We start from the raw sequence: 14,329 nt of genomic DNA on the forward strand, positions 1-14,329 counted from the left end.
TTTGGATTTTGGCAAGGTTAGACTCACTGCACTCAGAGAGGAAGAAAGTTGCAGAACTAAGCAAGTAGGAGAACATCTGTCCCAGATGACTACCTGTAGGTGTTTACACAGTGAAGATTTTGGTCACGGTCTCCTGCACTGGCCAAACCATGACATGACATTGTATTTAAATGGATGCAATAAGAATGGATTGAATGTGGAGGGTAAGCATATGACCAGAAAAAAATTCTATGTTCTTACCTCCAGGTGAAGTCCAGGGAAAGAGAAGTTTCACGCGTCTTTAAGGAGGGACGGAGATCACAACAACAAACCTTGAGATCATTCAGAAGGCAAGTAACAGAATTGTCCTAGCAAAAGAAAAGAAGAAAACCAGAATTTATTGCCTGCACTTTGTATATTTCTAGGTTTGCCAGCGTTGGTCCACTGTTTATTTCCAACAAATAATAAAGTGTTCAGAGTTTCCTAATGTTTAAACGTTTACTTTCCTTTTACTGAGCTTGATGGGACATTAGCATTAAGTGCTAGTTCTTCTAATATGAGTGTTTGTAGTCTTTGGTCCTTTTTTTTAAATGCAAGTCTGTTGGAAACTGGCTCCAGCAGCACTTAGCATGAAATGCTTGTTTATCTAATACTACTCTTTTTTTTTTTTCTGGGACTTTCAGATTAATTACTTAGTAATGGAAACTACATATTTGTCTTTTGTGGGTTCATATTATAGAACATTGTAGGAGTGTCTGCAGGGGTCACCACTGCCCAACTTTGTGTCATAGACCCTCTGTCTTACCAGGACACAGAAATTCCCATTTAGCTGAGTAGAGGAAAGAGCACAGAATGGCAAGTTTTAGCTTTTATTGCTAATGCTTTGTAAAATAACCTTTATGGTCTGCAGAGTCAGACCTGTGCAGGCCTGTGTGACCTGAGATTCATTACATCTCTACCATATTTCTACATCTCTCTGCAGTTCCTGGATATGAACAAAACTAAAGGTCTAAAAGGTCAGCTTTACATTTAGAGATGCAGGTATACCCAATATTTAACTTCCCTGGATGAAGGAACTGCACCAAAGGTTGGCTTGTCCTGTTACATTGTGAAGGTGTCAGCACTGTGTGCTGCAAAGCTTCATCCAACCTCAGGGGGGAGAAAAAAAACAAAAACAAAAAAACCCCAAAACCCCCAAGTGTAGGCTCAATGAAAAACAGATGGAGTTTTCATTAGACACTACTTTTAATGATCTGCTTTAAAAGTAAAGAGACACCATTCTGAGCAGAAGAAGGGCCTCTCAATAGCTTTGTTTAGGTGCCAGGCTCATTATCTTAGCTACAGACAGGACCCCAAGACTTTGTATCATGAGGAGTTCCAGTCAAACCTGTCTACCATTATTAGAATTCCAAACCCAGCAAAACAATTTGGAGGCCTTAGCAATATTTTTCCTTGAGACACATCTATTTAATGATTCAGAGTTATTATTATGGGCCTGGAAGTTTGTTGCTCAAGTTTCTGGAGTATTACCATTCAACCCTGCAATATTCATGGCAGGGCAAGACTTTTGCTTCTTTGGGGACCTGATCTTCACAGGCAGCACTGGTGTGACTCCTCTAAGTGGTCTCACCATCCGTGAGTGGTGACTCCAGCAGTCTAGAAAGCCTGAAGATCCTTCCTAAAAAGATGAACCCTATGATCTGTGCCTGTAGGTACTAAATCATCTTCTGACAAGTAAGGAACAATGCAGTCCCAGGGTTTTAGGAATAGACATCTGCTGCCAAACCACATTAAATGCTTTTGTCTGGAACTCATGGAACAGTAACATAGCAATGGAGGGTGTACCCTTGTCTGTTATTCCCTCTGAGCAAATTCTCGGAGACATGTTACCAGGATTCAGATAGATTTCATGGAACTAGTAGAAAAACAGGCTTTCATTTCCTTACAAAGGGAGGGAGAGACAATGGCACTCAGGAGAACATATGGCTCATTTTCTGTTCCTGTCTGAGAGTTATATAAGCAAAACCCAGTGCCCATCCCCAGGCAGCACTCTCTGAAGTGAGATTCAGGTGAGAAAACTTGCTTTGCCTTTGCTGTTGCAAGTTGACAAAATTGCTTTATTTCCTCTGCAGGTTTATAAATAGAAACAATGTCTTCAACTGATCTCAAGCTGGAGAGTAGGCATCAGAATCCAAAAAGCTCAAGGAGGTTTTGAGCTGATGTTTTGGTGCACTGTCACCTCTGTAGAAAATAATTAGCTTCTAGTTTTTATAGGGAAAGGCCTAGAAGGATGAAGTCCAGTGACACTATCACAAACTTAATTAAGCACTGTTCTGAAACCATGTAGGTTTTTCCTACTTGGATAAAAATCTTCATCAGTGTTCAGACTAGATTTATTAATTACTAGTTTGGTCACATACATTATTGTGTCAAAGCTCCCTTGTAGTTTAGGTTATATACAAATAGAATCTGAGCCTGAATATTTGGTTTCTGTTGCTTTTTGTCTTTTTCAGGGGAAAAAAAAATAAAAAGAGCTTAAATTGGTTAGCTTGTATTCAAGGTCAAATAATTCCCCCCCTGTGATTCAAGGGGAGTGGGGGATTAAGGAAAATGAGCTGATAATAACAGGGCTTTATATTTAGGTTTCTCTAATCTAGTCAGAATGGTCAGAATGGTCCAGGCTTTTAGCAACAGCATCTCTGCTCTGATGGGTGCCCCTGTTATCCTGTGTCTGGGCTAATACAGTCAGTTTTCTTTCTCTGTGTTCTGTTGCAGAAAGCAAGTGTGTGCTTCTTCTATGTTGCTAGAGTGAAAAAAAACCAACCCCAACAAACTCTTCTCATACAATTGTTTCTTCCTCCTTCAGCCACTCGGGTGGCCCTTTTCTCATTCAGTATAGCTTGCTGAACATGGGTTACCAGACCTGCACACTATTTGCACAAAGCCAGTTCCATCAGACTGGTGATTACATCATGAGGTCCTGGATACCTTTTGGAAGTGTCTGCACATCAGAACCCTACGTATTTTAAACTGAGTGTGGAAAAAGCACAGCATGGATGAATGCTCTTAAATGTGGTGGGCAGCATGACTTCCTCAGTCACTTGGCAGTTCAAGAATAGAAATAGGAACACAGGGTTTCCTATTGTGTCCTTTAGAACAATAGTGCTGAGAGCAACAGAGACCAAAGGCCTGGCCTTCAAAATAATGACTTGAAAGGAAAGCTACATTTTTTTGGTAACCCAAATGGATTTCATTCACCTATCCTACTGCTGCCAAAGTCTGCTTGTAAACAACCACGATTTTTACTCTGCAAGCTACACATCTGGACTGCAGTGCCTGTAACTCTTTTCATCATCACAAGTAGTTATTGGCTTCATGATGTTCTACGAGTGCAGAAAACAGCTTGTAAGAGGTAACCTGAGCAAACTCTGTTTTATAATTGAAGAGCTTAAATGTCTTAGGTCACTGGTCTGCAAGGAGGCCATTAATTCTGACTTTTGGGACCCCATTCAGCAACAGGGGAAAATGGCTGGGTAGGGCTGGTAGGTTCAAGGTTGGTGGTCAAACGGAAACCCGTAGGCCGATTGTTGGTGGTGCTGTGGGTAGGGTTCCATGTGAGGGTTAAGGCCAGCCCAAGTTTTCAGTGGTCACTCTTTGCATTTGTTTGCCAGTCCCGATTGTTGGGACTTTCGGGCTTTTTCCAAGTGCATGGGGTGATGGGATGAGGAGTGATGGCTCTATACTGGGAGAGAAGGGATTTAGGTTGGACATTAGGAAAAAGTTCTTCCCTGTGAAGGTGCTGAGCCCCTGGCCCAGATTGCCCAGAGAAGCTGGGAAGCAGTGTTCCAGGCCAGGTTGGATGGGGCTTGGAGCATCCTGGGTTGGTTGGAGGTGTCCCTGCCCATGGCAGGGGGTTGGGAACTGGATGACCTTTAAGGTCCTTCCAACCCAACCAGTTCTGTGGTTCTATAATTCAGTGTGCAAATTACTGCACACACTTTGAACTGAATGCTGCTGGGATGGGATGTGGTGTTTCTGCACCTCAGAAGGCCACGGTGTAGGTGGCCTAAACCCTGACCACAGGATGCTGCAGAGGAATGTCCCTCTTCATGTCTTACGTCCTCTTGTGTGGGAAGATGAGCTGGTGTAAGCTCAGCCTTACAGATACAGCTCAGGGCTTTCTGCCCTTGGTGTGGGAGCTGCTGGTTCCTGTCACCCTGGGGTCACACTCTTCAGATGAACCCCAAGTCCCAAAAGCCATCCGTGCTCACAGGGTGTGTGCAAATCTGTGACCATTTTAAACCCCCCCCTCAGGGAGACACTGACACTGTGACCTGAGGTCACAAAAATGTATTCAGCAGGGTGTGTCTGTGGGGTTGGGAGGGTTTTAGCTGAACCCAGGAGGTGACCAATGTGTCCTCACCCCCAGCTCTGCAGGCAGAGAGCTCGGATGATGAGCCGGACTATGTCAACACAGCCCCTGTGGCAGCCCCTGCCCTGCTGGCAAAGAGAAGGTAAAAAAAGGCAGCAAATGGTGGGTGTCTTCATGTAGAAGTGGGACGTTTGTGTTTATAAAAAAAAACAAACTGTGCTGGAGCTTTGCTGGTCCTTGCAGCATAAGCAGAGGCAGCCGGGGAATGACCAACACCAACCATGGAGACAAATTTGTCCCCTGCCCCAGTGCCTCCCTCCTCAAACAGGAACTCAAAACCACTTCAGAGCAGCTCTGGGCAGCTCTGCTCTGTGCAGAGGACAGGAACCCCCAAACCCTGATGGTCTGTGGGGTTCCCAGAGCTGGGCTGAGCCCTGCTGGGAGCACACAACCTGCCCTGTGCATAGCAGCGACCTGGTGCTGAGGATGAAGAATCACCCGAGACAATTAAACCAAAATCTGCCTGCAGGGATGTGTAGGAAGGTTGTGGGACCCTGAATGGGGGGGGTGATATAACAGTGTCAGTGAATGGGTGGAAGAAAAGCAGCCCCAGGTACACCAAATGCAGGCTGAGCTCTCAGAGGAGTGTGTGCATGGCTGGGAAGGGAAAAGAGGAAGATAAACCACTGCTGGGCATAAACCAAACCACTGCTGGGCAATGGGCAGCTCTGGGGTGCCTCTCCATGCTGGTTAGGGGGTGTGTGTGATGCATGCCCTGCTCCAGACTGGATTTAGGATTCCAGCAGGAAAAGCAGCAATGCTCTCTGTTAGCACTTCATTTTTTTTTTCATGGCTGCAGGTGGAAACTTCTAGAAGCAATTCAGCATTTCTTCCCCTTCCCTAGAGAAATCTCGAGGAGGAAGGGATTGCATTTCTGCACCAGTCCCAGTGGTTTGCTCTGGCAGTGGTTCTGTGGCACTGGGCACACAAAGTGCTCTGTTTGTACCTGGGAGAGGAACAATCCAGGCTGACAGCCCCCCAGAAAAATTCAGCAAAGCTGCTGCAGTGACCACTCCTCATTCAGTGGAGAGCAAGGATCAGAGCAGCACAGGGACAACCATAAAGCCATCTCCCAAAGTGATAAATGAGGCTGGGAATGGAGAAAAAGGAGGAATAGCTGTCCTGTGAAGCACTGGTATAGTTTTCTGGGAAAACCTCTATAGCCATGAGGTCTAGCAACCTTATGCTGTTGTGGCTGGAAGTAAACTAAAATTCCCAAGGAACATTCTGGTGTTCTAATGATGCCTCTGCTACCACCTTTGCTAGCAGAGTAATGCTAGAAAGTCCCCTTGTCCAGCTAACAAGAGGTTCTCCACCAAGGGAGGGTGAATCCAGAAGTGGCTCCTGGCCCCTCTGTGCCCCCTGCTCTGCTCAGGGGTCAGGAGCTTCTGTTTGGACCTGGATATTTTGTGGTGTACCTCACGACTTGTCCTTGGAAAAACAATGTACCAAGTGGCAGAGTGGAGAGGCTGAAGGCAGGGGTTAAAAATCAGTGGCCTCACTATTTTTTTCTTCTCCTCTTCTTTCAACCCTTCTCCATAAAGTCTGAAGAAGCTCTTGGCTGAGAATGTAATTGGAGTATTACATCTGTTATTCCAAGAGCTGTTTGCTTTATTCCATGTGGGAGCAAGCTCCAAGGTGCCTGCACTTTAGCTGTCAATTAACTTTCTCTTCTGGACTTACTTCAGGCTCTTCAGGCTCTGGCACAGAACCTGCACCAAATCTTGACAGGACAATTCCTGATGCTCCCAACCAGCTCCTGCTGCTGAAACTCATCAGCCCTCTGCCTGGGTCAGACAACAAGAAGGTGAAACCATCCCCTGCTGCAGGACAATCTTAGGACTGAAGCCAACTTAGCCTGACCCTGCTTAGTTTAATGGTGGGGCAGCTAAATGAATACTTGGGCTGGAAAACCTCAACAGAAAGGGCAGGGTGAAGTGCAGGCAGCAGTAACTTGTACCTCTGGTGTACTTTTTTTCTGACTGCTCTAATCAGTGTGGATTTTATTAAGTGAGGAGAGCTCTGCATGTCTCACAGCTGATATGGAGGTGGTACAATTCAATTTATATTTGCTCTCTCTCTGTGTTTCACACTTCATTGCTCATCTGCATGGCAAGGTGGTTTCCCAAGCTTAACAAACAGGAAAGCATGAAGATTTTGCTTTTTGGTATGCTGCAACCAATGCCCTTACCCGGCCTGGAAGGCAACAGCAGAAAACTCAAATGCAGAGCATACCAGAATATGGTAATATTTAAAAAGAAATATCCAAAATAACCAGCTAGCACCATTAGCAAGTGTGTAATATTTCTCTTGTTTGTTTGGTGAAAATATGTTCCTTACCCACAGCACATAAACAGCACCCAGGAGTGACACTTGCTCAGCATGGCTTAATTATAACTTCATTAAATGTCTTCCTGAGAAAATTTTTCCTTCTTGGTCTCAGCAAGAGCACCACTCAACCAGTCTTGAAGTGTAATCACTAACAATGGCATCCAGTTTTAATTCTCCTGCTGTGAGGTCACAGTCCTGCCTTCCATCTCAGTTACACAAATGAGAGGTCTTGGGTTAAAGTCAATTTTAAAGCTTTATTGATCTAAATAAAAAAATACAAAACATTTTTTACAACAGAACCTGGTTATTTTTCTGCCATTTACCAGAACCAAGGGAACAAGCTCCTTGAATGAAGAATCCTGGACACCCAGGGAGCTGCTGACCTTGCAGAGCCTTCACCTCCCAGGAAGGTGCCCAAGGAAACCTAACTGGCTGCAGGTGCTGCTGTTTTCTGGCACAGCCTGGCCAGCAGCCCAGCCATCTGTAAAAGTGAGTTCACACCTTCTGCTATCTTCATATGAGTGTACCCAATTTCCTGAGGATAAAGACATGATAAAAAAAAAATAAATCTCCTGGTTTCTCTCCCAGTCTATGTACAGTGTGACTAAATAAAACACACCCCTTAATGCTGAGACCAACTTCAGAGCCACTGAAGAGAAGCTTTTCTTCTGATCTACACAAACCAGAATGCATTTTTCACTTCTATGTTGAGGATAGGTTTTAAGTGAGTAGAGTGATTCCTTTACACCAGTTTAACATATAAAAATTATACAACAGCCAGTTGGCATCATTTGTTGTATAATTGAATATTTTACTGCCTACCGTACTAGAATCAAGTCTGTGCTTGAAGGAAGTTCTCAAGGAGTTGAGTCTTTGGTGTAAATCACCAATTCAGGCACTATTGTGATGTTACTAATTGGAGATGATTAGTAAAGTGACTTTTGGCACTTTTGTGGGATTTTAAACTTCAAGTGACTGTTTCTTACAAATAAACTGATGAGACAGAGCAGGAAAAAAGCAGTAATAAGAAATTAAGAACTTAGTTTTGTAATATTTTGCTATAGTGAATCTCCAAGAGAAAACCCCAAGGCTGCCCTTGGATTAGGGAGCACATCCTCTACTTCAAAAAAGACCCAAGAGACCCTACCAGGAACGAGGTGAGTACTAACCTTGATAAATTCCAGTTTCAGGTATTCTGGCATTTGGAAGGTTTTACAGACACGGAAGATGTTGCCAATCACATCTTCTGGGGAGTAGCCAAGTCGCCACAGGTGGGCAAGAATCTGAGCAGGCAAGAAAAATCCCTCATTTATCTGCACAACTTATCAGGTGAGTCAAGAATATTCACTTCTGGAACAACTAGGTACAGCTACTGGAATTGCATGTACATTTATCAAATGATTTAACCCCAACTGTTTTCAGACAGGTTGGGTTTTGTGTATTCATCTGACCAGACCCCTGCACGGAAAGGATATAATCTGTCAGCTCCTCTTATCTTAAAAAACCAACACACAACACTGTGAATTCTACAAAAAAAGGAATTTTAGAGGAAAAAAAATGTCTCTGCTGACACAGCACATGAAAACCAACCTTGTATGCCTCATCAATGTTTGCATTTATGCAGTGCTGCAGCATTTCTTTCACAAGCAGAGGATGGGGCTCATCACATACCTGTATGAAACAGAAATATCACATTTCAAAATACTAGAAGATTTTTCTATGAAAGCCCTGGTGTTTTCACCAAGCTTCTATACAGCTGAAATACTGAATTAGAGACATTCTATAATACAGATTAAATTTTAAGAAATGACTTTTCTGCTAAGACAGCAAGCCTGGCATGTCAGACTCACCACCAGAAAACGAGAATGCTCAAGTAACAGATTCTGAAGTTATCACTGACAAATCACCCAGCAGTTCCATGATCCATGTGCTCTGAGAGAGCTGGGAAGCCACACAGTCTCAGGAGGGCCATCAGGGACTGCTGGCACTCCCTCCCTTTCCAAATGGCACGTGCATTTTTCATGGCCTAATGCAGGAATTGCCACCTGCACTGTGCTGTCTGCAAACTGGCAAGGCAGTTTGGAGGCTCTGACCAAAGGTCTCACACAGCTGCAGTGCTGGACTTCCAGCATCACCATTTTACACTGTTACTAACCTTAAAGACATTTTCACTGTTTATAAAGCCAAATCCAGAATATGTAGACTGTAAGTTGTTTAATGCCTGTGAAAGAAAAAACAAGACTTCCTTTAGCTTCTGAAGTGCTTGCTATTCACTCCTCAAGGTGCAATACACTTGCAGAAAATGATGCCAAATAAGCAGTTTTCAGTTATGCAACGGAATAAACCACAAATGTAGGCAGACTTTGTTTCCTCCCACAAATCTGGTTGGTATCCAGGACAAGATCCTATTGAAAACCTCACAAAATCAAACAGTTCAGTTACCCTTGTGCCACAGGTCACCCCCTCTTTCCTACACCTCTCTTAGAGAGCCACAACTCAAACTTTTTTTTTTGCCTCTGTTTCATTGCCTTTCTTCTTTTACCTGTCTCATGTCTCCTTGGGCTGTGAAGATAATGGCTTCTAGTCCATCATCTGTGTATGGCACATCCTCTTTCTCAACAATCTTCAGGAGCCTGGCAAGGATCTGGGAATCTGTCAGCTTGGTGTAACGCAGCACTGCACACCTGGACTGGATGGGTTCTGAGGACAGAGATGTGTAGTTAGCATTTCCCTCTTTTATAATAATAATAAAAAAATGAAATAATCATTTATTTTCATCTTGGAAGAAGCTATGTCAGTTTCCAACTTTGTCTGCTTTGAAAGAAAAAGAAGATGTCAGCTCCCCACAGGACACAGCATCTCCTTAATCATATGCAATTGTTACAGTCCTTCACTTGACACAAATGTACTGTTTTTTTCCCCCAGATATGTGCAGAAAAGCAGCTCAGCTGCTTCTGTTCTCCTGGTTTTCTGAATGTGTATGTTTATCATGCTATTTTAACAGCCACACAAGAAAAGTCTGAAGTCTACTATGTGTTAGCCTATAGGAAAACCTAAAGATTATGTTTCAGAACTGACAACAAGAGGGTTCAATACCCAGTGAACAACACTTCAAACATCTTAAAACTGTAGCAGAGTTGGATGGAAATGAAGTCCAAAGTCAGAGAAATCTGCAGAGCACTGCTGTTCAGAGGGTTCAGCAGCTACACAGACACTTCTTTTTATTAGCTGGATCTGCAGGTGGTTTGGTTTTTCAGAAGTCCCATGCTTTCCTGCAACAAGCAGGTCCAAGGTATTTCTGAAAACTGGCTTGGGAGGTAGCCAACAGTCTGGAGAACATAAGACAGAGCCACCCAGGGCCTAGCAGGGCTTTACCTATGATCTTGTCAGAGGCATTGCAGGCCAGGGCGAAGCGCGTGGTCTTGGAATAAATTTCCATTGTTCTTCTCAGTGCTTGCTGGGCTCCATCTGTCATGCTGGGGGGAGAAAAGGAGTTAGGACAGGTTTTGCCCTTATTAGGTGAAGTGTAGTAACTACATTTATACAAGCTTGAGTATTTAACAGTATTTAACTGGTATTTAACAGAGCTAAATCACCCAGTGTTTCACCCCAATATTCAGCATCTCCTTTGAAGCAATGATCTCTGCTTGACCAAAGTGATCTGGTAAGAACACTGATCAATGATTATTTCCTAATAGATTTTTTTGATAGTTTGATCATCTAAGACTGCCCAAGACAGCAGCTCCACAGGCAGGACAGATCCAAAGCATTTCCCATGGTAGCTGAGGTCAGGAGAAAACCAACATACCTGTCTGCTTCATCAAGGATGATTATTTTGTGCCGACCTTTTGGGAGGGTGACCTTTTGCTGGGCAAACATTTTGATTTTGTTTCTCACAACATCAATGCCTCTGGAACAAGAATCCAAGTGATTCATGATCAGTTGGGTGAAATTAGATAACGGATTTTATTCAGCAGCCCCAGTGGCTGAGGATTTCCTGAGCTCTCTATCCTCCTCCTGTTTGTTCCTGCCCCTTCAGCTGTGCCAGTAAAGCTGCTGTGAAACCATGCTGCAAGCCAGGCTGCCTCACCAGTTCAGATCTGAACACCAATAAGCCTCGTTTTTGGAGGTTTTGAAAAAAAAAAATGCAATTTAACAGTCTATATATTATATTATATATATAAAATCAGAAATCCTACTTGCAGTGCTGCAAACTTATGTTTGCCAAAAGGTAGAGGTGATAAATGTACAATTTAAGGCTGCTTTGCCAGTGCTTTACACAGCCACAGACCCAGCTGTAACTCAGAGGACAGACTGTGTTACAGCAGCACAACACGGAAACTCTCCTGGAGAGAGTCTCAGCAAAGATGTACTTTAAAAAAGAAAGGCTTTTATTTTTTTGTTCCATTTAGAAAATGAATATTCTGACTCAATAGCTCTTCTGTAACTGATATTTACAGAGGCAGCTAAAATGTGTTGTATTCATAAGCAATCCTCCAGGAAATGCCCTCAGGGTGTTTCAGGACCTTTATCCTACATTCTAATCCCTAACTGTCCTTATAGACCTCATTTCTACCACTTCTGTAAAAAAAAAGCACTGATGAGATTCATTACAAACACCTTGCTCACTTTTTGTTCTTAGGAGGACCTTCATGAATGCAGGAAGATTCCCTTTAAAGTAAAACCAAGAGAGCAGAACTTCAGAGAGCAGAAAATCAAGAAAGCAGATTCTGAACTCCATCTGTTCCTATTTCTGTGCATGAAAGTATGTATCAAGTTTATATAGTAATATCCATCTTGACAGATGGACACCAAAGATTGCATAATTTTAGTTGGAAAAACTGCATTAAAACCAGTAACAGAGGCTGTACTATAGCAGTAAATCTATGAACCCAGTCTGAGCTTAACTAAAAAATCAAAATGAATACTTGCTGCTCCATTAAAAGTGTAAGAAAGGTTAATTCATTCTCACTGTCATTTGAGGCATTCAGCTCCAAAACAAGCATCTTTTAATGCAGGACCAAGCAGGGCACGAGCCAAGCAGAGGATACTGGTGGTTTTACCTGTTCCTGGGGGACCCTAGAAATGCACCAATGCAGGAATTTCTGGTAAATTTAATGTCAGGTTCTAAGCTTCACTCTCTACAAAACTCCTTGGTCATGAAAAAACAGCTGCAAGAGAGGAACTGCAGAGAGAGCATCAAACTAGAGGCTGCCCAAGCTCAGGATGCTGCCTCTAACAGAGGAAAGAAACACCCTGGGGAGAAGCAGAGGAGCTGAGGGCCAAGGTGGAGTTAAAAGGAGGCTGTGCAGCTTCTCTGCTCTGTGTCCATCCCACCCACATCTCCCCCACCAACACAGCCAGGCAGAACACATCCCTGCTGGGGGGATGGATGTCCCCAGCACAGTGACATGCAGCACAACACAGCACTACTTACAGCAATTATAATATTTGGCACATTCCCCTCTTTGGCAAAGACCTAAGAAAGAAGAATAGGAAATTATATAAGAACATGATGGAAACAGAGTTGCCAGTTCTGTTTTATTATACACATTTAAAACAGAGAAACAGAGCCAACCCATTCCATTCTTCTCTCCTGCTTTCCTCTCTCTCTCTTTTTTTTTTTTTTTTTAATTCAACTGATAGAAGTCAGTCCCTAGAATAATAAGGAAAGACTCAAAAGCACTTAACCCCACAGGTCTTTAGTGCTCTTGCCTTTCCTCTGCACCTGTTACATGCTTGCTTTCTGTTAACAGAGATAAAAAACTAATTTGCTAAGGAAAATATTTTTCTTCCAGAAAGACACCGTATTTATGTTTCACTCTGTTGTTATATAAACAAGAGTTATTCACTGAATCAATATTATTACAACAACTACTAACTTTCTAAGCTATATCAAACCAAAGCCAATTTAAGCAATATCCCAGGTCAGGAAGGCATATTTCCTTAGAACACTACTCAAACATGTTCTAAAACGTGTAATTTCTCGAGTAAATCAGAAAGGGTTTCTCCATGTATGGATGTAAAAATACAAAAGTGCTTTTATTGGTCTATGAATCTATGCAGAATTGTTCTTGAGCTAACCCAGGAAAGGATACAGGGACAGCTACACACCTCCAGCCTGCTCACAGTGTCTTCATTTCCAACTATTTCACATAACTTCAAGGGTCTGTATTTTTCCACCCTGTAAAAGTAAAACCCCACACACTTCTAATAAAACTTTAATAGTGCTTTATGCTGACAGAAAAAGAGGATTGTGTTAAGATAACCTTCGGACCAAAGACGCAATTGTGTGATTTTAGTTGCATTACTTAATGGTTTTGCTGCCAGTAATACGGAAAAATGGGCAAGGGATTAAAAAAAGGTGTTCAACTTGGGCAGGGTTTGATGCCTGATGGTATCAGGGCTAAGAGGAGATGCCACCCTGTGTGCCCGTCATGGTTAACACACCCAGGAGCAGGGCTGGCTCTGCCGGGAAGGAATTTCTTCTGGGAATAAAATGTTCTTCCCTGTGAGGGTGCTGAGCTCCTGGCCCTGGCTGCCCAGAGAAGCTGTGTCTGCCCCATCCCTGGCAGTGTTCCAGGTAGGATGGTGCTTGGAGCACCCTGTGCTGGTGGGAGGTGTCCCTGCCCATGGATCTGGATGATGTTTAAGCTCCTTCCAACACAATCCAGCCTGGCATTCCTGCCTTCCAGCTCAGGCTGCCCGCTCTCTTCTCATTCCCACTTCCCAGGCCCCAACCCGGCCTCGGACAGTCAGGGGGTGCAGGCAGAGCCCTCACCGCTTCCAGATCACCCCCAGTCCCCAGCCCAAGACCGAGACCCGGAGACCTTCGGGCACTGCAGGGAAGGCCCCAGCGCCGCCATTCCTCAGCGCCTAACGCCCGCCTTCCCGCCAAGGACACGCCCCGCCCCCCTCTGCCGCCATTGGTTGCGACCACCCTGGACACGCCCACCGCCCCGCTCTCCACCAATGGCCGCGCAGCCTCGGCCCTTTGTCCCGCCCCGGGGCTCCCTCTCGCGCGCGCTCAGAGGCTGCGAGCTCCCCCGGAGTCCCCTCCATGTTCCCCCCCCTCCATGTTCTCCCCGTGTCCCCCTCACCAGGGCAGTTCGTAATGGCCGCCGGCCGCAGATCCCGACCCCTGGGGCTCGGCGGTTCCCCGCTTCTCTCCTGTCGCGGGCCCGGCTTTCTCCTCCTCCTCCACCTCCATCTCCATCCCGGCGGCGGCTGATCCGGCCCCTCTCTCCTCACCGCCTCTGTGAGGGGAGGGTCCCCGTGCCGGACCCGCCTTGAGGGGCTGGACTGCCGAGTCCGGCGGTGGGGCGGGAGGCTTCGTTCGGCTTGCCCCGGCATCCCTGCCCGGAGGTGGGCAACGCGGAGGTGCTTTGAGTGGTCCCGGTGGCTTCAGCTGTGCTGAGGGAGGTGAGTGTCCTGAGGGGAGATGGGTGATGAGGAGATGTTCTGAGGGGGTGGTGCCGAGGGGTTGTCCTGAGGGGCTGAGCTGTGGCGGAGTCTAACCTTTTGTTGCTTTTTTTGTGTGTCTTTTCTCTCCCGCTTTCACACTGTTACTGATACCACCTCCACCAG

At 44.8% G+C, this 14,329-nt stretch overlaps 1 protein-coding gene across 1 annotated transcript; it reads right to left on the reverse strand.

The window, feature by feature from the left end:
- Positions 1–6,965: 6,965 nt before the first annotated feature.
- On the reverse strand, positions 6,966–14,001 carry RFC2 (replication factor C subunit 2). The gene is given in 12 exon segments (XM_030462533.1): positions 6,966–7,277; positions 7,912–8,025; positions 8,333–8,413; positions 8,898–8,963; positions 9,285–9,442; positions 10,118–10,218; positions 10,551–10,655; positions 11,717–11,742; positions 11,744–11,821; positions 12,180–12,221; positions 12,857–12,926; positions 13,843–14,001. Coding segments are annotated over 12 exon segments (1,068 nt in total). The 5' UTR covers positions 13,959–14,001; the 3' UTR covers positions 6,966–7,166.
- Between the last annotated feature and the right edge of the window lie 328 nt (positions 14,002–14,329).

This window comes from Calypte anna, chromosome 19 (assembly GCF_003957555.1).
Source record: "Calypte anna isolate BGI_N300 chromosome 19, bCalAnn1_v1.p, whole genome shotgun sequence".
Taxonomy (NCBI): domain Eukaryota; kingdom Metazoa; phylum Chordata; class Aves; order Apodiformes; family Trochilidae; genus Calypte; species Calypte anna.